The following is a 27,442-nucleotide window of genomic DNA, read 5'->3' on the forward strand; positions in this document are numbered from 1 at the left end:
CATGCATTTTTATGTCTCCATCAAATGTAAATGAGTTGCACTGACACCCCTGAACTACTGTGTAGATTTTCACAAAAGCCCAGAGACCCTGTGGGGGAGGCTCTAAAAGCCAGAGCTTGCCCACTTTAGACAGCAGGGGTCAAGACCTCGGCCTCTGTTGCATGCTTTTGGGAATTAGGAAGTGGGCCGAGCTATTCACATAATTAGCAAATGAAGTGGTTGCATAATGGAAGTCAGAGAGCTCAGTGGTTGTCGTCCCCCACAGAAGCGACCTGATACAGACAGACATGCATTTAGTAACAGTAATTAAGCATGTCTCCTTCATTCACTGTGACAGGGTTCATTCCCTCATAGCAAGTGTTGTTGTTGATTGTGTGTATGCTGAGCCTGTATCGTTGCTGAGCAGTGAGCACCATTCATAAGGCTATAGAGTTGCATACCAATTTGTCACTGTAATACAGCTGGATACCTTTGTATTTAGGCCAATCATAGCCAGTGTTTTTGATCTGAGCAATCTCAGTCTGATATCTGTTGTTCCTTCATCAGCTTGCCTCGCATCGTGCCAGAGATTCAATGGAACATCTACCAAGCCCAAATGAGCACCATGGGACAGAGAAAAGGGCAAGTAAACTAGAAGAAAATTGACTTTCAAAGATTTCACAGTCGTTTCCATGTGCTGATATGGAACCTGGAATCGCTGAGCTTGTGTGGAATTGGATCAGTCACTTCGAATTGGTACCTGAAATTCTCCAGGGAGCAACAAGCGAACAAGGACAGGTGGGCTTAGGAGTGATCAGCCAGGAAACAGGTAGCATCAGAGGCAGCGGCTCTAACCTAACACCGGCTTTGATGGATGAGGCGCTAGCCTTTGCTAATGCTAACCCTTGGCAGTAGGCTAATGCTAGCCCTGCGTGTCCTCTGGCATGTCAGATTGGGACGAGAACAAAAGGCAACACGGCTCCGGTAAAAGGAGGGACCACAGAGGAGGGAGCGACAACGCGGGTTGCTCTGTCCAAACCTCTCATAAATCCAGGTCTGCAGTAGTGCATGCGTAATAAGTCACCGCTGATCTGCGTAGCAGGTCCGCTAACATGCTTGAGCGGGCCTAATTAAAAGGATCACTGTAAATCATTTCCGGGCGGATGACACCTTGGCGGACGAAGAAGCCCGTCCAACACACTCTGACCTTTAGCCTGACAGCCAAACCCTCCATCTTCACTCGTCATGTAGGCCCACTGGCCCACAGCGTTGTGGCGTACAGTATGGAGCCTCTGACGGCTCTCTGTGCAGATGCCAGGGACGGCAAGGGAATGAACATGAAGCGGCCTTGCTGCTTTGTTCCTTGTCGCTTTTGTGTGTGGCAAGACGTCAGAAGCACTAAAGCCATACTGTCCCCCCTGAAGCCTTGGTAGCTCATGGCTGTGGGCTGATATGGGTGGGAAGAAAATATTGGGTGTAATTTTGGGAGGGAAAAAAACATTCCAGTCATTTCAGAAACACTTATCCCTTTAGAGGGATAGAAAAAAAGATGGTGCGGCTGCCGCTGTTGTTCTACTCCCCTTTTCCCCCATCCCCACCAGAAGCACTTTGGAAAGGAAGCATACTGGAACAAAGAGGCAACAGGGACTAACAACAGAGAGAAATTAAATCTGCTGATCTAATCAGGATTCAACGCCTGAATTGAGTCGTGCTGGTTTATGCCGAGTTACATACCTCCGAGGCGGCCGCTGGTGGCTCCTACTTTGGTGCTGACAACCAGGCGACGATGGCTCGCCGACCCAGCTCCCCCGTTAGAAAACGGACGGTTTAGGTTCACCAGGGGCGAGCTCCTTCAGGTAGTTTTTAATTAGCCACTCATTAGGAACCGGTGGAAAAAGCTAACAGAACAGCCGGTGTGAGTTATTATCCAAATAACGAGTTGAATTTGGTAATTAAGTCCTGAGGTAGAGTGCAAATGAGCAAAGCCAGCCAGAGTCTCGGAGGAGCTATGGCCACACCTGGCGGAGCTTAACCACTAACCTTTTCCAGCAAGCCATCGTGGAGCCAGAGCCCCCTGTGGTGGCAGAACAGGCCTCCCACAGCTGCACAGTTGAGTGAAATCCAGGCACTGGAGGATCAATTTAGAGCCAAGATGGAGGGAGGTGGGGGGGTTGGCAAATATAGCTTGCAGAGAGCATGAAACACTTGATAATGTCTTGCCAGACTCACTCAACTGATCTCATCATGAAATCCTGCTAGAGAAAATGAGCGCCCGGTGTGCGATGGAAAGTGCAGTGTGATGCCTTTAAAATATGTGTCTGGTAACAAGGATGGGAGGGAAAATAAAGGAGGAAACATACACAGGTTGTCATCCTCCAGGGAAATCATGGCTCCTTCATGCAGTAAGGAGGGCCATCATTGGTTAAAGACCAACCCGCTGTGAACATGCCAGTGAAACCAGCCTGGTTGCTTAGGCGAACAGGGGGCTTTGATTTTAATCTCCTTCAACGTCAGAAAGATTTATGACAGTTGATGCGAGATATACGGTGGACTATGTACCATTTAACACTGCTGACACACTCCCTGATTCAGAGTGGCTGTCTGACTTACACACCGACTCACCAGGAAGGCTGACACAACATCTCACCTCTACAAGGAATCTCATTACAGGAAGAAGAGAGATTAGGAGGAGAAACCTACAAGGTTTGCCTAGAATGTTGAGCCAGGATGCCAAGAGTCGAAGAGGCAAGGAAGCAAAAAAGAAAGAGACGGGAGAGAGGTCCTAGAGACAAGTCCTGCCTGAGAGAGATGAATGAAATGCGATAAAATCTAGAGCGGGCAACATCATCAATGGTAGGCGAGGCCTGGTCTCTAGGGCCCAGGGGGGGGTGTGTTTGTCTTTCTCAGATCAATAGCCCTTACATTGATGCCCTGAAAGACAATTTATGAGGTATAATGGACAGCCACACTGGTGTCACTCCAACTGTTCCTACGTCTCCCTCTTTCTCCTGCTTCATCTCTCCTCTCACCCTTTCTCTTTATCCCTCTCTTCTCACCCACTTTACCTTCCACCTCTTTTTTCTCCCATCTCTTTCTCTCTCTCGCTCCCTCCGTCTCTCCCTCAGTAGGCCAGCTGTATGATGGGCCAGGGGGGATAAGGGGTCGTCAGTTTCTCTCCAGATGGTTGGCTGAGCAGCAGCTGCCAGAGGGCTGTGGAGGCGGGAGGCAGAGGCGAGGGTGTACCAGGAAGAATGATTACAGTTTTGTGAGGCGCCCAGGTGAAAGAGGGGCACACACAAAAGATAATCAGTTGTTGGAGTGTGCTGTAGTGTGGCTAGAGTGTTGCCTGAGTGATTCTGTAGTCTGCCAGAGGTGGTGGGTTGGTGTGTTGCTTCCAGCCTACAGTGGTGTAGTGGTGGATAAGGAATGGGGCTTCTGGTTGGAGAGTGGCACGTGCGTGTGTGTATGTGTGTGTGTGTGGCTCCCCAAAGACATCCATACCGTATGAGCCTGGAGCAAGGTATCTCACTGGGGGTTCATTGTGAATATGCAGATGCACCAGTGATCTAAAGTGTGAGCAATGTGATTGGTTCAGGTTAAGCAGACACCTTATGCAACAACTGTATTACAAATAGGGACGCCTACGTCCCCATAAAACCCCTGTCTCTACCAATTATGACTCATGTGTCATGTGATTTCTATCCAATTATGTGATGTAACCCTAATTACTCTCTCTGGCTGCGCCCCAAATGGTACGCTATTCCATGTAAAGTGCACTACTTTCGACCAGGACCCATAGGGCTCAGGTCAAAAGTAGTGCACTATATAGGGAATAGAGTGCCATTCTGGATGCATCCATAGTCTGGTACCATACCTCTTCGGTCTAGCAGAGCAGATGTGCTTGGTCACATTGATGGCCTGTGTCTGGGTATTTACTGAGTGGCTCAGAAAGAGGCAGGAGGGAGATGCTGGGTACAAAATGGATGCTCACAATGGACCCCACTCAATAATAAAAAATACTAAATTGCCTGGTGGCTGCAAAACTGTCTGTCCCCGAAATTGGTAGGTTATTACGGTAATTCTCTCGTTTTGTTCAGAACAGACATCTAACAGAAATATGCTCTAAAACCGCTCTACCTGTACCTCTGGCAGCCTAAAGCATGAGACTTCTCAGCCATTTAACACAATGTGCACGCTCATGCACACACACACACACACACACACATGCTCACGTGCTCATACACTCTCCTCTCTCACCCCATTCAACCCTTGATCCCCCCCACCTCTTCTCACCCACAATCTCACCTCCACCAAAATGTTTGTATTTGTGTCCAGCAAAAGGACTTACCTGTTAAACCATTTTGCTGTATTTCTGTCATGGTTGTCCAGCACCCCTCCTAATTTTCTTTGTTGGCTGTAGCTCAGGCGTACCTGAACTGGTTTGTTTGGTGTCACTCCTCTCAAAACCCTCCCCCTCCTTCTATAGAACCCCCTCCCTCTTCAATTCCCCCATCAGCTCCCCCTATCTACTTCAAACAAGGCCTGTTTTCTTTCGCCGTTCGGTAGGAAAGGCAGAGTAGACCATCGAAGGGCTCTGGGGGCCTTGTAAGGAGAGGAGGCGGATAAAGAAAGAGAGGGGTGGAGAGAGGGGAAGGAGAGATGGAGTGTCCCTGTGCATGACAATGAGGAGACCATTCAATTAGCGGCAGTTTACGGCCCCTGATGTTGATTACCTAAGACAGGCCGGTGAGCCCCAGCTTTTCACTGATTAAACGGAGGAGAGGAGCAGGGGGATGAGACAGAGCCGCTGGAAGTATTGGTTCCAGGTATTAGAATCTCCTTCTGTTTAATAAACGAGGGAGGGAGAAAGAGGATAGGAAAGAGAAAGGAGGTCACTGTGTTCTTGGAAGGCTAAAGGCTTGGAAGGCCCCCCCCCTTGTGTACTGTCACCCTCAATGTTCAGGAAAAGGCCCCTTTCTTTTCATTCTATTTCTCTGTATAGGACATGTAGAGGGCAAATGCATCCATATGGCAGTGTATGTTTCTGGAGCCTGTGTAGAAATAGAGGTTATTCCATGTAATTAATGATGTTTAGAGATGTGATTATGTGACGGCTCCCCTTGATGGGATGTGATCGGGGGCAACTACTTCCAATGTTCCGTGCCACTTAACCAAATATGTCACTGGATGACAGTCCGGGTATGTGACTGCGTCACAGCTGCTGGATCCTAATTCAAGAGGGACACAGCCCGCTGCTTTGTGACCGTCATTCATCAATGTGACACTCCTCTTATTTATTTAGCCCGCCTAATGAGTTATCTATCTATTCACTTTTGGATGTTAAGTCCTCCATATGGGTACTTTGAGCGGTTCTGGACCAGCTCCGACTGACATTTTGGACCCTACGCCGTAGGGTCCAGTGCCACATCATGTCAGAAAGCCTATCCGGACAAATAATGAATTTACTCTTCCTCTGTTCGAGTGAGCCCAGCTTGTGAGATGGCATATGAACGGTAACCGTCTAGTGGGTCCAGACATTTTCATTTCATCTCGCTGTGATATTCTCACACACATTTAGAGCTTTCAACTTGACAGGTTTCGTTTTTTAGTATTTTACTTTCGGTTATGTTCAGCTTTTAAAAAACAGCTGAATATACAACATTTTTAGTCATGGAAAATATACTGTATTTCACTGCAGTTTAGATGGTACAATGATTCTCTACATTATGCCAGCTTGTGTTGTCACATAAACAGAAATTAGGCAAACTGTTAGAATGTTCTTCCTCTTCCAAGTATGGAGTATTAATTAAGTAATCAAGTATGGAGTATTAATTAAGCAATTAAGTATGGAGTATTAATTTATTAATTAAGTAATTAAGCATGGAGTATTAATTAAGTAATTAAGTATGGAGTATTAATTAAGTAATTAAGTATGGAGTATTAATTAAGTAATTAAGTATGGAGTATTAATTAAGTAATTAAGTATGGAGTATTAAACATCAAACAGCGGCAGGTAAAATCGGTCAGAGGTGTTTGTGTGTGGGTGGGTGTGTACATACTTGTTTGTGTGTGTGTCCTCTCCTGTTTTCCTACCTATCACTCAAGGCGACACTGTCGTCAAATGCTGAGCGGCATAATTGCAAACACAAAAATAAACACTGACATTAACTGGCAAAGGCCAGTCACTAGCAGAGTCTGCTAAAAAGAAATGTGACAGACAGCTTGGACGTTCAGTATGGGGGAGTTAGGAAACAACGTAGGGAGGAAAGGAGGGTGGGTGTGAGGAAACAGAGAGGGGCCAGAGCAAGCACGCAGCGTTTTTAATCACATCATTCTCCAGCTCTGCCACAGCCTGCGTGTTGGAGTTGTTTGTTTCGACTTTAATAATTCATCCAAAGCCACTGACCCACTCAATTAAATCCCAGACGATTCTGTCGGCCTTCTACAATTCTTTCTTCCCTGAGAAAAAAAGGGAAGCAAATGAATAAATATTACAATTTCAATATTCAAACAGTTGCGGAGGAGAAGGATAAACAAGCCGAGGGAATCGCTAAATATGATTGCCTCGGTAATTTAAGAAGGGAAGGCGAGAAAGGTGGAGAAGAAAGAAAGAGGAATGGTGGGGGAAGGTGTTAGTCATATCGGAAATGCGTTCGCGACAAGATTACAGAGAAGAAAACAGAAGCGGATTAGAGATGGGGTGGAGGAGGAGAGGGGGGTGGAATCAGATGAGGTCTCAGAGGCTTGGGGCTACAGACCGCTGTGCCCTCACTGCTGAAGGTCTGACAACTCTGGGGGAGGAAGACGTGTGTGTGTGTGTGTGTGTGTTTACTAAGATGTGTTTGTGTATGTGAGGTTGCATAGATGTGTACTGAACTTGCATAGGATAATGTATGTGTGTGTTTAAATATGCATACTGTGTGTGTGTGTGTGTGTGTTCATGTGTACAGATATGTACAGATATGTGTCTGACTTTGCGTACATGCAGGCAGGCGTGTGTGTATGTAGATATGAACCTTCTCAGCAATCAGCCTCGCCCATCTTCCCTGTCCCTGGTGGTGCTGGGCAGCCACTCCAGTCTTGATGGGGGCCACATCCTTCTGCTCCCTGGGCTCTGAAGGCTGTATTTTGGTTCACTGCCTATGAACTCCTCATTCACTCAAAGAGACACAGGCATTGGAAGCAGACTGTTGAGATGTAAGTGAGTTGGGGGGGGGGGGGGGGGGGGGGGGGGGGGGGGTATTTCCAAGGATAGTAAAACATTCAAATAAGGGGGGACATTTCACCGGTCCCCACAAGGAAAAATTCTGTGCTCAGGGGTTAGGTTTAGGCTTGCAATTGAGGTTAGGGTTATAATTAGAGTTAGGGGTTTGGGGTTGGAACTAGGGTTAAGGTTCGGGTTAGGAAACATATGATTTGGAATGGGAATTAATTGTTTGGTCCCCACAAAGATGGTAAAACAAATTTGTGTGTGTGTGCGTGAGTGTTTGTGCGCGTGTGTGTGAGAATATTGACACCGGTAACGGCAAGGTAGGGGTAAGATCAATCGCGCCGCGACTGCGGCTGGAACAGAGTGCTCCAGCCCTCTGTGTTGATGTGGTGGAAATTGCATCTTCAAGGAAACATGCTTGATGCGATTGTGGGATCAATAAAGAATAGGGGAGAGAAGGGGGCTGCTAGGGCTGGTGGGACTGTGGGGCTGGGGTTGAATGAGAATGGGCGTCACTCGGGTCGCTCCTCCCTAACCTATCCTGATGTTCTACTAAAACATGTCACCTCACGGCAGAGGGCGAGCTGGAAAGGCTATGGAGACAGCTCTGGTGGAAGGATCCATTTATTGGGGGATGCTGGGATCCAATGGCAAAAAGAGACGATTCAATAGCCGAGTCTTAAATGGAGCCAGGGTTGGGGAGTAACTAATTACATGTATTCAGTTACAAGATTATGATGACAAAAAAACTGTATTTAATCAGTTATGTTACCAGCAAAAATATTGTAATCAGATTACATATACTTTTGAAAAACTAGATGATTAGTACTTTTAAATCCAGAAAGGATGTTTGCAAAAATATACATTATGACAGCTTTCTGTTTTCTCAATGACATTCAATTCAAACGATTAAGTTTGTTGAGCAAGTCAGAGACCAGTATGACACACCAAATGCGTGCTGTTTTGGTTGTTGTTTGTTTTTTTGCTTAGTGACATCATCTTTTTGGCTTTTAACTCTGATTTAACTACCTATGTATCTAATCTGGTTTCAGCATGAGAGAATGAGTGTCCCAAATTCCTGCGAGAAACTGCAAGAATTCGCACACTCACGGACACAGAGCCGCAGAAATAAAATATCCAGTCATGGATTAGGAGCCACTCCCTATAAATAAAGTAGTAACAGGTTTGGTATTTGTTCCCATATTACTTGTTGGAAGCTTATGCTGTTAATTTTGGTTGTGTTTCAGATTATTTTCTGCCCAATAGAAATGAATGGTACAGTTGAAGTTGGAAGTTTACATACACCTTAGCCAAATACATTTAAACTCAGTTTTTCACAATTCCTGACATTTAATACTAGTAAACATTCTCAGTCTTAGGTCAGTTAGGATCACCACTTTATTTTAAGAATGCGAAATGTCAGAATAATAGTAGAGAGATTGATTTCTTTCAGTTTTTATTTCTTTCATCACATTCCCAGTGTGTCAGAAGTTAACATACACTCAATTAGTATTTGGCAGCATTGCCTTTAAATTGTTTAACTTGGGTCAAACATTTTGGGTAGTCTTCCACAAGCTGCCCACTGTAAGTTGGGTGAATTTTGGCCCATTCCTCCTGACAGAGCTGGTGTAACTGAGTCAGGTTGTAGGCCTTCTTTCTCGCACACACTTTTTCAGTTCTGCCCACACATTTTCTATAGGATTGAGGTCAGGGCTTTGTGATGGTCACTCCAATACCTTGACTTTGTTGTCCTTAAGCCATTTTGACACAACTTTGGAAGAATGCTTGGAGTCACTGTCCATTTGGAAGACCCATTTGCAACCAAGCTTTAACTTCCTGACTGATGTTTTGAGATGTTGCTTCAATATATCCACATCATTTTCCTTCCTCGTGCAGCAAAGCACCCCCACAACATGATGCTGCCACCCCCGTGCTTCACGGTTGGGATGGTGTTCTTCGGCTTACAAGCCTCACCCTTTTTCCTCCAAACAAAACGATGGTCATTATGGCCAAACAGTTCTATTTTTGTTTCATCAGACTAGAGGACATTTCTCCAAAAAGTACAATCTTTGTCCCCATGTGCAGTTGCAAACCGTAGTCTAGCTTTTTTGTGGCGGTTTTGGAGTAGTGGCTTCTTCCTTGCTGAACTGCCTTTCAGGTTATGTCGATATAGGACTCGTTTTACTGTGGATATAGATACTTTTGTACCTGTTTCCTCCAGTATCTTCACAAGGTCCTTTGCTGTTGTTCTGGGATTGATTTGCACTTTTCGCACAAAAGTACGTTCATCTCTAGGAGACAGAATGTGTCTCCTTCCTGAGCGGTATGACGGCTGCGTGGTCCCATGGTGTTTATACTTGCGTACTGTTGTTTGTACAGATGAACGTGGTACCTTCAGGTGTTTGGAAATTGCTCCCAAGGATGAACCAAACTTGTGGAGGTCTGCAATTTCTTTTCTGAGGTCTTGGCTGATTTCTTTTGATTTTCTCATGACGTCAAGCAGAGGCACTGAGTTTGAAGGTAGGCCTTGAAATACATCCACAGGTGCACCTCCAATTGACTCAAATTATGTCAATTAGCCTATCAGAAGCTTCTAAAGCCATGACATAATTTTCTGGAATTTTCCAAGCTGTTTAAAGGCACAGTCAACTTAGTGTATGTAAACTTCTGACCCACTGGAATTGTGATACAGTGAATTATAAGTGAAATAATCTGTGTCATGCACAAAGTAGATGTCCTAACCGACTTGCCAAAACTATAGTTTGTTAACAAGAAATTAGTGGAGTGGTTGAAATAACAAGTTTTAATGACTCCAATCTAAGTGTATGTAAACTTCAGACTTCAAGTGTATGTACTGTCATTTTGGAGTCACTTTTATTAGAAATAAGAATATAATAATTTCCCGGGTAAGGGCTACCATGAGTCCGGATGAGTGATAAAGTTACAGAGAGGGTCAAAGATCATGCACCCAAGACATGCTAACCTCCCCTGTTATAATGTTATAAAACCAGTGGAGTGTGCGGACTCTGAAATGTTGCTTTTGTGCCATCATTGTAAGCCTGCTCTACACACACTATACGAAACATTTATTAAACATAAGAATGAGTGTGGGTTTTTGTCACAACCCGGATCTTGGGAACGGACAAAGAGCTCCAGGGCACAAATAATACTATAATAGCAATGAATAATTTTGCTCTTTATTTAGCCCTCTAACATATACAACTTTATTTGTTAATTGAAAATTGTGATGAACTCACCACAGGTTAATGAGAAGGGTGTGCTTGAAAGGATGCACATAACTTTGCAATGTAGGGTTGTATTGGAGAGAGTCTCAGTCTTAAATCATTTTCCACACACAGGCTGTGCTTGTATTTAGTTTTCATGCTAGTGAGGGCCGAGAATCCACTCTCAAATAGATACGTGGTTGCAAAGGGCATCAGTGTCTTAACCCTCCTGTTGTGTTCGTTTCATGTGAATTAATTCTGTGTTCCCTGTCCAAAATGACCACCAAATTATAGCTGATTATAAATCCATAATAATCCATATATTATCACCTAATGTTGTTTTTAGATCTTTTTATCAACTTAAGTTATTGTGTTCATTACAAGTTTTGAACTTCTATTTGCTATTTATGGCCTGTAGACCTCATTGACCTGAGCTCATACAACTTGTTTTTGAGTAAAAACAGCATAATGTATGTATTATTTTGACTATAACAAATACTCAGATGAAACACATTGTGCTATTTATCACAGACTACTTTGTGTCAATGTTTAACAAGGACTCTCTCCTCCTCCCCAGTGTCATGATCAAAGATATGTTCCGGAGCCTCACACACAGTAAATCGTTTGGTCATTGTGCTGCCACAGAATGAATTGTTTGTGAAAATGCCAACTGGTGTGGTTCTCTTGAGGCTCTCCTGTTCAGATATCGGTAAGTGAACTGAAGGCAGGGCATGAAAGGTATAATGAATCCAGTTGTTTGTGTCATCCGTTTTGGGAAAGTACCTGCTTAATTGCGCACGCAACTCATTCAGGTGCTTTGCTATATCACATTTGACATTGTCCGTAAGCTTGAGTTCACTTGCACACAATTAAGGAAAGACCTGTGTGTTGTCCTTGTTAACGCAGACAGAGAAGAGCTCCAACTTCTTAATCAGAGTGTAACGAGTGTGCTGAGAGTCGGGAAGCAAGTACAGGGAGTGTTTAAAAAAATTAACAAAACAATAAACACGAAACACAAACAACGCACCTGAAACACATGAAACAGAGTCAATAACATCTAAGGAAAGAACCAAGGGGAGTGACAGATATAGGAAGGATGATCAAGGAGGTGGTGGAGTCCAGGTGAGTGTCATGAGGCGCAGGTACGCGAGACGATGGTGACAGGTGTGCGGGATAATCAGCAACCTGATGACCTAGGGGCCGGAGAGGGAGTATACGTGACACAGCCTCAATTTTGTTCCGCACATTGAATATAGTTGCGGAGAGTCCCTGTAATCCTAGATTCAGATCATTCAGGCGAGAAAAAAACAGCAGCCAGATAGGCCAGTCGTGTGAGAAACTCATCGTCATGCAAGCGGTCAGACAAGTGAACATGATGGTCAAGTAAAGAAAACTTTAAGCTTGTCTCTCAATTAAAAAAATTGTGTCAATACTTTGCCCCTTGATAACCTGCGCACTTCTGTATGTTGTAAAAGCGTTACATGGTCGCTGCCCATGTCATTGCATAGTGCAGAAAATACACAAGAGTTCAGGGGCCTTGCCTTAACAAAGTTAACAATTTTTACAGTAGTGTCCAAAACGTCTTTCAAGCTGTCAGGCATTCCTTAGGCAGCAAGAGCCTCTCAGTGGATGCTGCAGTGTACCCAAGTGGCATCGGGAGTAACTGCTTGCATGCGCATTACCACTCTACTATGTCTCCCGGTCATGGTTTTTGCACCATCGGTACAGATACCAACACATCTTGACCACCAAAGTCCATTTGATGTCACAAAGCTGTCCAGTACTTTAAAAATATCCTCTCCTGTTGTCCTGGTTTGCAGTGGTTTTCAGAAGAGGATGTCTTCCTTAATTGACCCCCCATAAACGTAACGGACATATACCAGGAGCTGTGCCAGGCCCGCCACGTCTGTTGACTCATCCAGCTGTAACGTATTGAATTCACTGGCTTGTATGCGAAGCAGTAATTGTTTCAAAACATCTGCTGCCATGTCACTGATGTGTCGTGAAACAGTGTTGTTTGATGGAGGCATTGTCTGTATAGTTTATTTTGCCTTTTCCCCAGCATTGTCCTAGCCATATTCGTGGCAGCATAAAGAATTAAGTCCTCCACAATAGTGTGGGGCTTGCCTGTCCTAGCCACTCGGTAGCTCACCATATAAGACTCTTCTAGCTCTTCTTATTAATGGTATCTGTTGCTTTTATACATGTCTTACTACTCAAAAGTCCTCAATTCTCGTTTTGTTTTGTTTCTAATTGTCTGCACAAGAGTGAAGGTTTCATTGAGTTGTGAGATAGTACTTCTGCACATATAACAAACACACTGTGGCAGGAAAGGCACTACTCCCTATATAACTGAACCAATGTAGTTCTCATCATATTTGCGCCTCTTCGATGATCCAACGTCCCTGTCTGTTGTTCGGTGCTTTCCCGGGTAAGGGGGCAGTGGCTCTTCGGCTGCATCAGATTCACAACTGTCAGTGTCCCTGCTAGCTGGGCTAACAACAAATGTAGAATTACTGATGCTAGCATTGGATCTGCTCGTGGAAGCAGAACAACTTGTGTCGTCTACAGGTGCAGGTGTAGTACTCCTGGTAGTAGCAGTACTACCAGTAGTGCTGGTATGTGTCTCTATGTATGCGGGCCGTACTTTTTTAAAACCATTTATCAATTTTTGAGCAAACTGGATGAGCAGCAGCTACGTTTGGCTCCATACGGACCGTTAGTAGAATTCCCACAAGAGAGTAACGATTAACCTTTCTAGCGCAGCATTCCGCTGAAAAGGCAGTTCGCAAAATAAAAAAATATGTTTTAGTAATATGTAACTTCCACACATTAACAAGTCCAATACAGCAAATGAAAGATAAACATCTTGTTAATCTACCCATCATGTCCGATTTCAGAAATGCTTTACAGCTAAAGCACAACATATGATTATGTTAGGTCATAGCCAAGTCGGAAAAAAACACAGCCATTTTTCCAGCCAAAGATAGGAGTCGCAAAAAGCAGAAATATAGATAAAATTAATCACTAACCTTTGATCTTCATCAGATGACACTCATAGAATATCATGTTACACAATACATGTATGTTTTGTTCGATAATGTGCATATTTATATCCAAAAATCGACACATTACATTGGCGCCTTAGGTGCAGTAATGTTTTGTTTCCAAAACATCCGGTGATTTTGCAGAAGTACTCATAATAAACATTGATGAAAGATACAAGTGTTATTCACAGAATAAAATATAGACTTCTCCTTAATGCAACCGCTGTGTCAGATTTCAAAAAAACTTTACGGAAAAAGCATAATCTGAGGTACGGCGCTCAGAGCCCAAAACAGCCAGAGAAATATCCGCCATTTTGGAATCAACAAAGTTAGAAACAACACCATAAATATTCACTTACCTTTGATGATCTTCATCAGAAGGCACTCCTAGGAATCCCAGTTTGACAATAAATGACTGATTTGTTACATAAAGTTCCATCATTTATATCCAAATAGCCACTTGTTGTTAGTGTGTTCAGCCCAGTAATCCATCTTCATGAGGCACGAGCATTTTGTCCAGACAAAAACTCGAAAAGTTCTGTTACAGTCCTTTAGAAACATGTCAAACGATGTATGGAATCAATCGTTAGGATGTTTTTAACATAAAACATCAATAATGTTCCAACCGGAGAATTCCTTTGTCTTCAGAAAAGCATTGGAAAGAGAGGTAACTCTGTCGGGAGCGCTTGTCATGAGACCGAGGCTCTCTGCCAGACCACTGACTCAAATGGACTCATGAGCCCCTCCTTTATAGAAGAATCCTCAAACCAGGTTCTAAAGACGGTTGACATCTAGTGGAAGCCCTAGGAAGTGCAACCTCATCCATATCTCAATGTGTATTCGGTAGGCCAAGCTTTGAAAAACTACAAACCTCAGATGTCCCACTTCCTGGTTGGATTTTTCTCAGGTTTTCGCCTGCCTTATGAGTTCTGTTATACTCACAGACATCATTCAAACAGTTTTAGAAACTTCAGGGTGTTTTCTATCCAATACTAATAATAATATGCATATATTACCATCTGGGACAGAGTAGGAGGCAGTTCACTCTGGGCACGCTATTCATCCAAAAGTGAAAATGCTGCCCCCTATCCCAAAAAGGTTCATGTGATTGGATGTTAATTATTTGACTATGCTACCTGTATTTGACACTGTGTTGTTATTTCGCTGATCACTAGATGGTTTAATTCTGTTTTTGGCAGTGAAATGAGGCTACTCAGGCGAGAGGAAAAAACTTCACCCAAATGTATAGCCCGTTGGAAAATATAAATGGTCTGTTTGAAAATGTGAAGATTTTTGTACATTTCTTATGTGAATCACATTTTTATTTGGCGCTCACCCGACGGCATTGCACGTACCCCTGGTTGGTAATTGCTGCATGAACCTGCAAGAGCAAGTCACTGCTTTGATGTAAGCAGAGAACAACAGGGTTTCAGGGTTTCATCCAAGGGTTTCTGCACTCTAGGTGGGGAACACCGGGGAGTTGTCAACCATGATTGAGATGTCTTGGAGTGGGCAGGCCTTCCCCAGGAGGAAGAGCAGCTCTACCTTGTTGAGCTTGATGTGGTAGGATATCTGCCTGGCATACAGAGATGCTTATCGCCACCTGGGTGTCAGAAGGGGGGAAGGAGGAAAGTACAGTAGTTGAGTGTCATCCGCAAAGCAATGATAAGGGAGACCATGTGAGGATATGATGGAGCCGAGTGACTTGGTGTATAGAGAGAAGGAAAGGGCCTAGAACTGAGCCCTGGGGGACACCAGAAGGGAGAGTACGTGGTGCAGACACAGATCCTCTCCACACGCACACGCACACGCACACGCACACACACACACACACACACACACACACACACACACACACATAGTATTCACACAATTGGAAATGTTTACCTACGCTCACTCATGAGCCCTCTCTCTCTCTAACACACACACACCCACACACACGCATGCACACCAACACACCCACATACACACACACACACACACACACACACACACACACACACACACACACACACACACACGCAAGTCCAGCAATGCGGCATAGGTCTTTATTTTTTCCCTCTCCCCGTGCTGGTTGTTTCCATGGCAACAAGCTCCAGTTTCTGGTGCTGAAAAGTGGAAGCTGACAGGAAGTGTGAGCAGCCTCCAGGGGGCGGGCGGTGGGGGAGTGAATAAGGGAGGAGAGGGGGATGAGGTACAGAGGGAGGAAAGGGAGGGATGAAGGGGGAAAGCAAAGGAGCAGGTGTGGGCAGAATAGTGATCAACCTGCTCTTTTTTTTCCCCATTCCTTGTTTATTTAAATTAGCCTGGGAGTGCTGATTGGCATGAAAACATTTGCTGCCATGTAAATGGGGGTTGGCTTGAGGGCCTGAAGAGGCCTGCCATGTAGGTCAGGGGTGCATGAAGGAGGAGACATACTGCTGATAATTACTCCCCTCTTTATCCCCCAGTCAAATTCCCCTCTAAAGAAACCTGACCATTCTATACTACATGTAAGAGCCTAGAGTTCCAACTAACACATCACGGGATGTATACGTTGGTGGAGGTGGCTTGAATGCTTATCAAGGCACACTGCTGTATAACCCTGGCACAGTGAAAAGGGAGGCCATGTAAGTGCCTGCTGCAAATCCTTCAGTCACGCAGAATTATCTCCCTGAAGCGTTGAGAAACACATTATAAATGCAGCTCCATTCAACTGCTGTCTGATTGCCTCCCACAAGGAGAGATTTCTGGGTTGGAGTGTTTGGTTTGTCTGGGCTGTGGATGGGCTTACCTGCTTGGAACGGCCCACAGCTCAGGTTGGGTTTGTTAGCCACTGTCTGCAGCCCCCTGGTGTGTCCTGCTTGACTGAGTTAGTAGCCTACGTTCTCTCTTTCCTTCTCCATCACCCACTTCTCCTCCTCCTCTTCCTTTCTACCCCTAAATGACTCACGATCCACTGGACACAGACGTCAGTTCGACGACTAGCTTTGATTTACATTAGTCTGAGTTGTCAACTAACATCACTTCAATGTGAAGTCAATAAAAAATCTCACCATGTCATTGGATTAAGTTGTTTTTTAAAAAATTGGATGAAAAAAAGATTAAATTCCATTACGATGACGACTTTTTGTAAATCCAATCAGTTTTCCACGTTGATTCAACGTCATCAAATAGATTTTGGGGGGGTTGAAATTACATGGAAACAATGGCGATTCAACCAGTTTTGGCACAGTGGGTAGAGATTCCCGACTGTGTGACTGTACGACACATCAGAGTTCTCTCTTTTTCCCTCTCTCTCTCCATTGCCTCAGTTAACCCCTGACACCCTCTATTCTTTCTCTCTTCCCCCTCCTTCCCTTTCTCTTGTACCTTCTCCCGCTGTTGTTTCCTCTCCCTTCTTGCTCTCCCCTTGTCTTCTCCCCCACAAAACTTTGAGGCCAAACTTCAAAAAAATGGATGTGAACGACATATCAAGGTGTAATCCCAAAGCACTTGACTTGAAATGAAGCAAAACGTATAGGCATTTTAAGAGATGTGTCAGTCGAAGGATCTCTGGGCTTCCTCCTCCCAATAGATTTCCATGTGCACATACTTTTCAGTCAGCTCATGAGAAGAAGGAAGAGGCTGTAACGAATAATGACGATGTTTCTAAGGGTTGAACTGGAACAATGCACCGGTGACACAGCAAGAATGTTTGGAATGCCTGACTCTTAACAGTTTCTCTAACCACTCAGGATTGTGTATGGACTGCTAAAGACTGTTGTGAGCCCAAGGTTGTGAGAAAAAAGGCGTATCTTCCTTGACATTTATTTCCAACTCCATTACACGGTAAAGCGCCAAGCACTCACAATCTTACTCTGTTCAACACTGATTCAGCCTCATAGAAGCAGCTCGAATACCAGCGTTCCTTATATATCGTGAATGAGCCACTATGCATATACTATAAGGTTGTCAGGGCCGAGACCTTTGCACTTTGCCCTCTCTGGGATGAAGCCACTCTGACAGTCAGAGCAGAGCTGCTTTGAAATTCTGAACTCATCTCTGTGAACCTCCATGATGCCTCTGACCCAGTTCTTTCTTTATTTGAGCTTTTCCTTTTTTTGCTGCATCTGATTCTTAATCCTCCCATGAGTCAGTGTTTCTCTCCTTTATCTGTTTTCTCTCCATTTCTTTTTGGCTCCAGTTTTCCATCTCTCTCTTTCTCTTTCTCGTCTTTTTTTCTCTTTTTAACCTATGTCTCGTTCTCTTTGTCACATTTCTCTCTCTCTCTCTCTCTCTCTCTCTCTCTCTCTCTCTCTCTCTCTCTCTCTCTCTCTCCTCTCCCTCTCCCTCTCTCTCTCTCTCTCTCAATTCTCTCTCTCAATTCTCTCTCTCTTCCCTCCATTCCCCCTTACCTCTAAAACACACACCCCTGGGCAGCACAGAGATCACTCTCGCCAGCATCCTGCCAACCAATTACAACACCCCCCCCCCCCCCCCCCACACACAATCACACACACACACAATCACACACACACTCGCCTACTCACCTTCCTTCCCACTGACTGTACCCATCCACTCTCCTCTTCCCCTTCTTCCTAAACCACTCTCCCTGCTTAGTGGCCCAGCTGCTATCACCTCCAATTACTCACAACACCAAAGTCTGCTCCCCTGCTGGTCCCCCTCCTGATTGTCTTCCACCTCCCACCTCCTCCTCTCTTCCACCACCTCTCGTTCCGCTTTCCTCGCACACACTTTTACAATTATCACCCCTGCCCTCCATTTTGTTTTCTCAAATTTCCCCCCGTTACTGTAGATACTGTATTTCATCTTCCCCTCCCTCTCTCCATCTCCCTCTCCCTCCCTTCCCGCCAAATTCCCTGAAGTGCGTGCCGTGTTCCCTAGTCTCCCACACGCCTTCCTCTCAGCTTTAATTAAGGTCGCTCTCACATTTCTCATTACCCCGATTTCTTCCCCCATTCCCTCCTTTCCTCTCATTGAACATATAACAGTTATGTCTATTCACTCCCATTAATACATATGTGAAGCATATCAAAGCCTTCTTCTCTTATATTTGCCTACCTCTGCTACTCCCCATGCCTCTCATGTTGTATGAGGAAAGAACACTAGTTCACTAATGGTCTGCCCTATTTGGTTCCCACATTGGTATACAGCCCCATGCTGTACAGGATACCAGAGCTGACTAACTGCCTTGTTAGACATCTTGTGTGTGTAATGTAATGGGTTTCATTGGTCCATGCATAAGGTAGCCCTATCCTGAAGTCAAGTGACCAAATGGGCCCTCTTTGGCCTCACGGGTCGGAATATCATTCATATTTTTTACAATTTAAACAATAATACAAATCTGACACAAATCCGGTGTTTCAATGCTGTTCATTGACTACAGCTCAGCATTCAACACCATAGTACCCTCCAAGCTCATCATTAAGCTTGAGGCCGAGGGTCTCAACCCCGCCCGGTGCAACTGGGTCCTGGGCTTCATGACGAGCCACCCCTCTCAGCCCCCTCCTATACTCCCTGTTCACCCATGACCGCGTGGCCACGCACGCCTCCAACTCAATCATCCAGTTTGCAGACGACACAACAGTAGAGCGTTGCACCAGTAACCGAAAGGTTGCTGGATCGAATCCCCAAGCTGGCAAGGTAAAAATCTGTCCCTGAGCAAGGTTCCCCGGGTGCCGAAGACGTTGTTGTCGATTATGGCAGCCGCCCGCACCTCTCTGATTCAGTTGGGATCAAAGGTGGAAGACACATTTCAGTTGAATGCATTTAGTTGTACAACTGACTAGGTTTTAAGTTCCTCAGCGTACACATCACTGACAAACTGAAATGGCCCACCCACACAGATAGTGTGGCAAAGAAGGTGCAACAGCACCTCTTCAACAACAGGAGGCTGAGGAAATTTGGCTTGTCACCAAAAACCCTCACAAAATTTTACAGATGCACAATTGAGAGCATCCTGTCGGGCTGTATCACTGCCTGGTACGGCAACTGCTCCGCCCATAACCGTAAGACTCTCCAGAGTGTGGTGCGGTCTGCACAATGCATCACCGGGGGCAAACTACCTGCTCTCCAGGACACCTACAGCACCCAATGTCACAACAAGGCCAAAAAGATCATCAAGGACAACAACCACCCGAGCCACTGCCTGTTCACCCTGCTATCATCCAGAAGGCGAGGTCAGTACATGTGCATCAAAGCTGGGACCGAGAGACTGAAAAATAGCAAATATCGCAAGGCCATTAGACTGTTAAACAGCCACCACTAACACAGAGAGGCTGCTGCCTACATACATACTTGAAATCATTGGCCACTTTAATAAATAGATCACTAGTCCCTTTCATAATGTTTACATATATTGCATTACTCATATGTATATACTCTATTTTTATACCATCTATTGCATCTTGCCTAGATGGTATATGGATGAGCGATTCCGCTCGGTCATCCCTCATCCATATATTTATAGGTAGATATTGTTTTTCCATCCCTTTACTTATAGTTGTGTGTATTAGGTAGTTGTTGTGGAATTGTTAGATTAATTGTTAGATATTACTGCACAGTCGGAACTAGAAGCATTTCGGGCACACTCGCAATAACATCTGCTAACCATGTGTATGTGACCAATAACATCTGCTAACCATGTGTATGTGACCAATAACATCTGATTTGATTTGATAGTTCTGTTATATTTCAGTCTTCTGTGATGTATATAAAGTGTAATATCGGGATTCAAACTTCAAATTGAATACATTTCAACTCTACAGCACATCTGACGTGGTACAGGTGCATTCTTTTTTTAAGCCCATAACCATGTGTGTGAGGTGTCTCATTTTGTTTCAAATTAGATTTGTTAAAGACTACCAAGAATCACTCTGAATCACCCAATAAAAGGTTAAGGGCCTGGGAGGATGTGTCCTGTATTCGGTTGTTTGGCTGTTTAATGTACTATGTCTGTATACTGAGCTTGTTTTATGTGGGGGCTGGCCTGGGAAGTGTGTCTAGGCACTAGGCAGTTGATCTTGGGTCATCGCCTGTTTGTGTGTGTGCATGTTAGAGAGAGAGAAGGCTTATGAACATTTCTGTGTGTGTGTGTGCGTGTGTGTGCGTGTGTGTGTGTGTGTGTATAATGGGTTTCATTTGTTCATTGTGGCCATGCATGGGTTAAGATCCTGGGAGGTTGTGTGCCAGGCTGTTTGGCAGTTTGATGTACTCAGTATACTCTATACACTTGGTGTGTTTTCTGTGGGGGCTGGCCTGGGAACTGTTTCTAGGGCATAGGCAGTACTCATTTGATCGAAGGCGTCCCTCCCCCACAAGCTCTTCTTCCCTCTTTTCCAGGTTCCTCGCATAACAGCCTCGTCTCGCTCCAAGTTTTTATCTTGTGTCTTAAAAAAAAAAACAGGAACCGTCTGGCTGGTCTAGACACGTTCTCTATAGGTGGCTTCCGGGGCACAATCCGGTGTTTTCCCTTTCCCTCGTTTGCTCTCATTTGTTTAGCCTGATGTCCGAGGCCAGCGTTGGTGATCTCTCACTCTGCTAAATGGGGATATCAACCCTGAGGTCACCAGAGCGGCTTCTTCACTGCTTCCTCGTACTGTCCTGCCTCCCCTTTGCAGTTCGATCATTTCTCTAATTGAAAGGTGCCTTTAAAGCTTGAGGGGGCCCATGGGCTCTGAGGTACAGGGTTATGTCAACCTTTCAGAGCAGTAAACATTAGAGAAGTGAAGAAGCCTAAAGGAGGACAGGGACTTGGGAGTAGCTGGTGTAGAACTGGATAAAACGCTGTAGAAGTAAGTGTGTACACTCTTACAAAAAAAGGGTTCCAAATGGGTTATTCTGCTGTCCTCATAGGAGAACCTTTTTTGGTTTCAGGCAGAACCCTTTTTGGCTCCAGGTAGAACTCTTATGGGTTCCATGTAGAACCCTCTATGAAAAGGGCTCTACATGGATGCCCCAAAGTTTTTTTTATCTGGAAACGAAAGTGTTCTACCTGGAACCAAAAAGGGTTCTTCAAAGGGATCGAGATAGCACCTTTTTTGTGTAGGGTGTAGGGATGGAGAGTACTGTAGTGTAGTGCCAGGGACTATCCGTAGATCAGACCGGTATCCAGACCCAATTTCAGATGTGGTTCACCAATCACCTCTCCTGTTCAAAGCTCATCAGAAAACAAGTCGTGTTCAGCATCCTTAGTAACCCCTTCAGACAGGCTCTGTCAGGTTGCGTTTACCCAGAAGAACCATTCAGTTGTCACATCCGTCAGTGGTGTTTTTGACATCTGATCCCCACTGTGTGCCCATATTCCCCAGTGTGACTCCTCACCTCAATTTGCTGCTCCACATTGGCAAGCCGAGGCATCAAAGTTTCTTTCACAGGCCGTCGCGTCCTTCTTCTCCCCCTTCTTCCCTCGTTTCAGAAGTTCCCTTTGAAGTAAAAGTTTACTCTGTAGTGTTTTATGAGCAACTCATTTCCCAGCCGTTTCCTTGATTTCCTATTGATTCCCTTCTGCCTTGCTTGGCTGGAAAAGGAGAACAAGAAAAAGAAGGGGAAGAAGAAGAAGGAAAGAGAGGGATGGGAGGAGGACGGGTCGATGCTGGTGTGACCTCCCGCGGGGTTATCAGGCGGGTGTGTAAGGGGGGAAGTCATTAACCCATTCTGATCTGCCAGCCTGGACAGAAATAGTGAAATACCGATTTTCTTTTTCTTCCAAAGAGCACCCAATGTTCAGATTTTCATGCAATTTACTTTGCTCTTTTTGCCGTATTGAATTTGCAAATGCTGTGACCGCAAGATGTCGCCTATTATTCTAAATCATTGCGAGGCGTCAATAGGCCTTTACGGGAGCACTGCCTTTGTAGATGCTAAAGTTAAAATGTCTGGATGCAACGTATGACTGCAGAAATAGAGAGCAACTGAGAAATACTCTGCCTATTACATCAGTAAGATCCCTAATAGTTTCGTGGTGCCTTTGTTTCTTTGTGAAATCAACAGGCTCATTGTACCAAAGCATGATTGGGAAAAGAATGGCATGGAAAGTTACCAACCCCAATGAGTCAAACCCCAGGCACACCTCATGTAACACAGCATGACATGCAAATTACTCCACTGTTACACCACGGTTGGAATTTAAATAGGAGGGGAATGAATATTAAGCAGCTTTGGAATTCTGGCCCTATAGCACCCTGGGTAGTAGTTTGTGTCTCGGCCCTGCATTCCTAAAGCGTACCCCGTCCTCGCTCGTCCTCCATGGCTTTGGCCAAGCGTGCAAATGGCAAATGGACGATGCAGAGTGCGCCCCGGCGGGACCCTCTCTGGCCATGTCTTATTCATGAGACCTGGGTCTGAGGTGCTGGCTGGCCCTCAACGCATGGTCACACACTGTGACAAAAACACACGCCGGGCCTGCACAGGAGACTCCCACGGCTCCTGCCCCCCCCCCCCCCCCCCCCCGCAAGGAAAATTAGAATAGTAATAGCTGACCGTAACTGCGCGACATGTAATCCAATGTCCAATCTAACATCTAAAAGGAGGCACTCTCCACTAATCATTGATTCTAGCTGTTCTAGCCATGCAGTCAGAATATGGTAATGTGATGACTAGATGTGTGTGTGTGTTTGCGTGTGTGCGTGTGCGCGTGTTTGAGTGTGCTTGCGTGCGTGTTTGTGCATGTAAGTGTGTGTGTGTGTAAGCGTGTGCGTGCATCTGTGTTATTACGACTATACTTGTGTGCATATGGGATGTCACAGAGGAAGCTAGGAGTGGGATGTAGTAGTCACTGGTCCGGCATGGAGACAGAATTCAGACCGACCAGCAACCTGCTGGTCAATCATAAAGGGCAGAGAGTGAAGCAAAGTCACCAGGCGGGCGGACTAGTTGAGCTGCTGCCAAGGTCATTACATAGCTACATGGAATAGTACTCTCTCTCTCTCTCTCTCTCTCTCTCTCTCTCTCTCTCTCTCTCTCTCTCTCTCTCTCTCTCTCTCTCTCTCTCTCTCTCTCACTACTAATCCACTTATTGAGTATAATCATTGAATCATCCACATATCCAGCCATCTGTCATGGAGATGATATCATTGGCTTGGCCCTTCCAGCAGTTCAGCTTACCCTCTGCTGTGACCTCAGTGATTGGCTGTGACAGAGTCCGTGCTGAGAACTACACTGGGCCCTGGGGTGGTGAACGACAGGCTTTCTAATTGAATAGATGATTCCCTTAATGGGGCCCATGTGGGACCTGCCCCTCTGAGGAGAGTCTGTGGTCTGAATGTGTGTGGAGTAGACATGGGAGTAGACACTCTCTAGTACTGCTGTGTGTGTGTGTGTGTGTGTGTGTGTGTGTGTGTGTGTGTGTGTGTGTGTGTGTGTGTGTGTGTGTGTGTGTGTGTGTGTGTGTGTGTGTGTGTGTGTGTGTAGCACCTTAATTGGGGAGAACGGGCTCATAGTAATGGCTGGAATGGAATTAATAGAATGGTATTGAACACATCCATGTGTTCGATACCATTCCAGCCATTATTACAAGGGCCCCTGGACCAGTGACAGCAAAATGGCCCCATAACATCAAAGTCCCACCACCATATTTTACAGTAGGTATGGGGTTCTTTTCTGCTCATGCATTCTCATTTCGATGACAAAACCACCCCTGGTGTGCGTGGCCAATCAACAAAGTTTGTTAAACAGCATTGGCATGGAACCGGTGTTTTGGTCAGATGACATGAAAAATACAGCTCCTTTGCCACGCACACCAGTGGTGGTTTTGGCATCATGAACTTTGCCTAGTACCAGGATATTTTGGCAAAAAAAATGATTGACTCTGATTGAAACTTTGCAGGTAGCCTATCGGTTAAAGCCATTGGGCCAGTAACCGAAAGGTCACTGGTTTGAATCCCAGAGTCAACTAGGTGAAAAATAGGTTAAGAGCATCTGCAACATTTTTATTTTACCTTTATTTAACTAGGCAAGTCAGTTAAGAACAAATTTCAATGACGGCCTAGGAACAGTGGGTTACCTGCCTGTTCAGGGGCAAAACGACAGATTTGTACCTTGTTAGCTTGGGGGGGGGGGGGGGTTGAACTTGCAACCTTCCGGTTACTAGTCCAACGCTCTAACCACTAGGCTACCCTGCCGCCCAGTATGAATAAAATGTATATGTAAAATCTTCCAGCAAGACAATAACCCCAAGCACACATCAAAATCCACAAAAAAAGACTGTGAATTGGCCACAAAATCAAAATGTTCCAATGGCTATCTCAGTCTACTGCCTTGAAACCCATTGAAAACCTGTGGTTTGAATTGAAGAGGGCAGTCCATCACTGCACAAGAAAAAAAGAGAGGGTGCATGTTTTTACCCAGGACTCATAAATCACAGACAGCAGTGAGGCAGGATTCCATTGTCAAGTAGAAAGTAGAGATGAGGTGTTGTATGGGACAAGTTGGGAGCTATTGACACTGTATTGTTTAACAAAGAAGAGGATATAGAATCCTGCCCATACAGCAAAGACAGCTGGATGACTTGACAAAGCACATCTATTTTACTGTACAGGTGAGAGAAAAAAAGCTGAAGGGAAATATGAGATAAAATAGAGGAGAATGGCGGAAAGGAGGCAAGAAAAGAGAGATTCACCAAGACAGAAAAAGAAGAGACAGAGATGAAAGAAAAAAAAGTGTTTTTGGAAGCAGGAGACGAAGAAGCGAAAGATAAGGATGTTTCCGAATCAAACCAAATGGTATTCGTCACATGCTTCGGAGACAACAGGTGTAGACTAACAGTGAAATGGTTCCCAACAATGCAGAGAGAAAGAAAATAGAGAAATAATAGAAATAATAGAAAAGTGAAGCATGTAATTATAAAAGTCTAATTAAATACACAATGAGTACCCAGTCGATGTGCAGGGGTACAAGGTAATTGAGGTAGATATGTACATATAACTAGGCATATGAATCCTACAGACGAAGAACCATATATGTGACAATTTTTCCATTTTAAGATAATCAGTTATTTTTATATTATTAATTGTGTGTACCACATTAGGTGTTTTGTGGTTGACAAATAATTCACCATACCCATATCTTCCAACAACAATTTATATTTATTTGTTATTTCAAAAAATATTTTTTTTATTGCCGTTTTAATTTTTAGAATGTGGAAGAACAGTATATCTCCAGTGATGATTTCAGTTTGTGGAAGAACAGTGTGACATTTTGCATGACTCTTGTAAGATGTCCTGTTTTAACACCTGATATGATGTTTTAAGTACTTTCAAGTACAGACGCCCTTCATGTAAATAACTTAAATGCACTATGCAGTTCATTCATTTGTATGGAGGTTCATTTAAAGGTGGTCTATCAACTTTAGCAATGATGACTTTTCTTAAAAGTTGAGTCATGAAATCTTAGTCTCATTTAAAATGAAGCCCTCAATGTGAACATACCATAGAACTACAAAACACTCCCAATCTATACAGAGAATGAGTTTGTATTGCACCATTGTGTAACACAGCACTTTTAGAGTTAACGTTAATGTACGTATCATTACTGTCAAAGTTAAACTATGCAAGTGTTCAATATAGCTATTATAATAATAGGCGTTTTGTCTTATTTCTAACCTGTTCTAAGCCGGAGAGAATCAACGCTTGTTGTTTCTCGTATGGGACAGTGTAGAAACTGTTGAACAGATGCCGCTTGCGCTCATCAGTCACTTTCCACACTCCTTTCTGCACGTCGTGGAACACGCTCTTCCCTGCAGGATACAGTGTAACAAGCTAGCTACTGTAGCCATGTCGAATCATCCGGTGGACGGAGAAAAAGTAGCTAGCTATGTTTCTTCTATAATCTAGCAATAACATTTGTAACGATAATGAATGAGTTAGTAGCCAACGAACTTTAGCTAATATGTTTTCTCTATAGTTACAAATTAGACAACCCACAACATACATGTTAGTTACTGTACTCTATAGCTAGCTAGCTTGATTGTTTGATATACGGTTCTTCCACATACCTTTTTTGGACAGCTTTTCCCAGTTTTTTTCTTGACCCTTACGATTTGTATAGGGTTTTCCCGCATCCCGTAAGATCTTCCTTTGCCTGTCTTTCCATTCTTTTAGTTTTGTTTTACGTTTCTTTCCCACATTTCTGCGATTTTCATCAGCAACAGAAAGGTTGTGCGCTTGTCCGTCCATTCTGAGTGGTGCACATAAACGGTTATTCCACGAGAGCCTATCTTTAAATTAAAAATTATTGTTAATTAGCGCGTGGAAAGCTTGTGAAACCGGTTCACTATAGAAAAAGGGTGTCCAATAATGATTGTTCATGTATATCTCATTTTTTTTGTAAATGTCACATATATGGTTCTTCGTCTGTAGGATTCATATAGTGACAGATGATGAACAGTAGCAGCAGCATACAGTATGTGATTAGTCATAAAATGTGTGCAGAAGGGTCAATACAGATAATCCGGGGTAGCTATTTAGTTAACAATTGAACTATTTTGGAGTCTTATGGCTTGGGGGTAGAAGCTATTCAGGGTCCTCCTGTTGGTTCCAGACTTGGTGCATCGGTACCGCTTGCCGTGCGGTAGCAGAGAGAACAGCCTATGACTTGTGTGGCTGGAGTCTTTAACCATCTTTAGGGCCTTCCTCTGACACTGTCTGGTATAGAGGTCCTGGGTGGAGGGGTGCTCGGGCCCCAGTGATGTACTGGGGCAGTACGCACTACCCTCTGTGGCGCCCTGCGGTCAGATGCCATGGAATTGCCACACCGAGCGGTGATGCAGCCAATCAAGATGCTCGATGGTGCAGTTGTAGAACTTTTTGAGGATCTGAGGGCCCATGCCAAATCTTTTCAGCCTCCTGAGGGGGAAGAGGCATTGTAGTTCCATCTTCATGACTGTTGGTGTGTGAACCATGATAGATCCTTAGTGATGAGGACACCGAGGAACTTGAAGATAGTCGGAGAGGAGAAGTGTGACAGTGAAGGAAGGAGAGAGAGAGCTGGAGGGAAAGAAGGAG

General features: G+C 44.5%; 1 protein-coding gene across 4 annotated transcripts in view; it reads left to right on the plus strand.

Annotated features, from left to right (window-relative positions):
- LOC139366273 (igLON family member 5-like) overlaps positions 1-27,442 on the plus strand; it is a 145,332-nt gene that overhangs the window by 54,069 nt on the left and 63,821 nt on the right. Inside the window, exons 1-2 of one of the 4 annotated variants that reach the window (XM_071103594.1) lie at positions 8,306-8,372; positions 10,991-11,122. The exons of 2 other annotated variants lie outside the window; for them this stretch is intronic. In XM_071103594.1, the coding sequence (XP_070959695.1) occupies positions 11,077-11,122 (46 nt within the window). In that variant the 5' untranslated portion in view covers positions 8,306-8,372; positions 10,991-11,076. Of the gene's footprint in view, positions 1-8,305; positions 8,373-10,990; positions 11,123-27,442 lie in introns of those variants that run through there. One more of the 4 variants, XM_071103585.1, reaches the window with a different exon arrangement.

The sequence above is a fragment of the Oncorhynchus clarkii genome, chromosome 2 (genome assembly GCF_045791955.1).
Source record: "Oncorhynchus clarkii lewisi isolate Uvic-CL-2024 chromosome 2, UVic_Ocla_1.0, whole genome shotgun sequence".
In the NCBI taxonomy this organism is placed as follows: domain Eukaryota; kingdom Metazoa; phylum Chordata; class Actinopteri; order Salmoniformes; family Salmonidae; genus Oncorhynchus; species Oncorhynchus clarkii.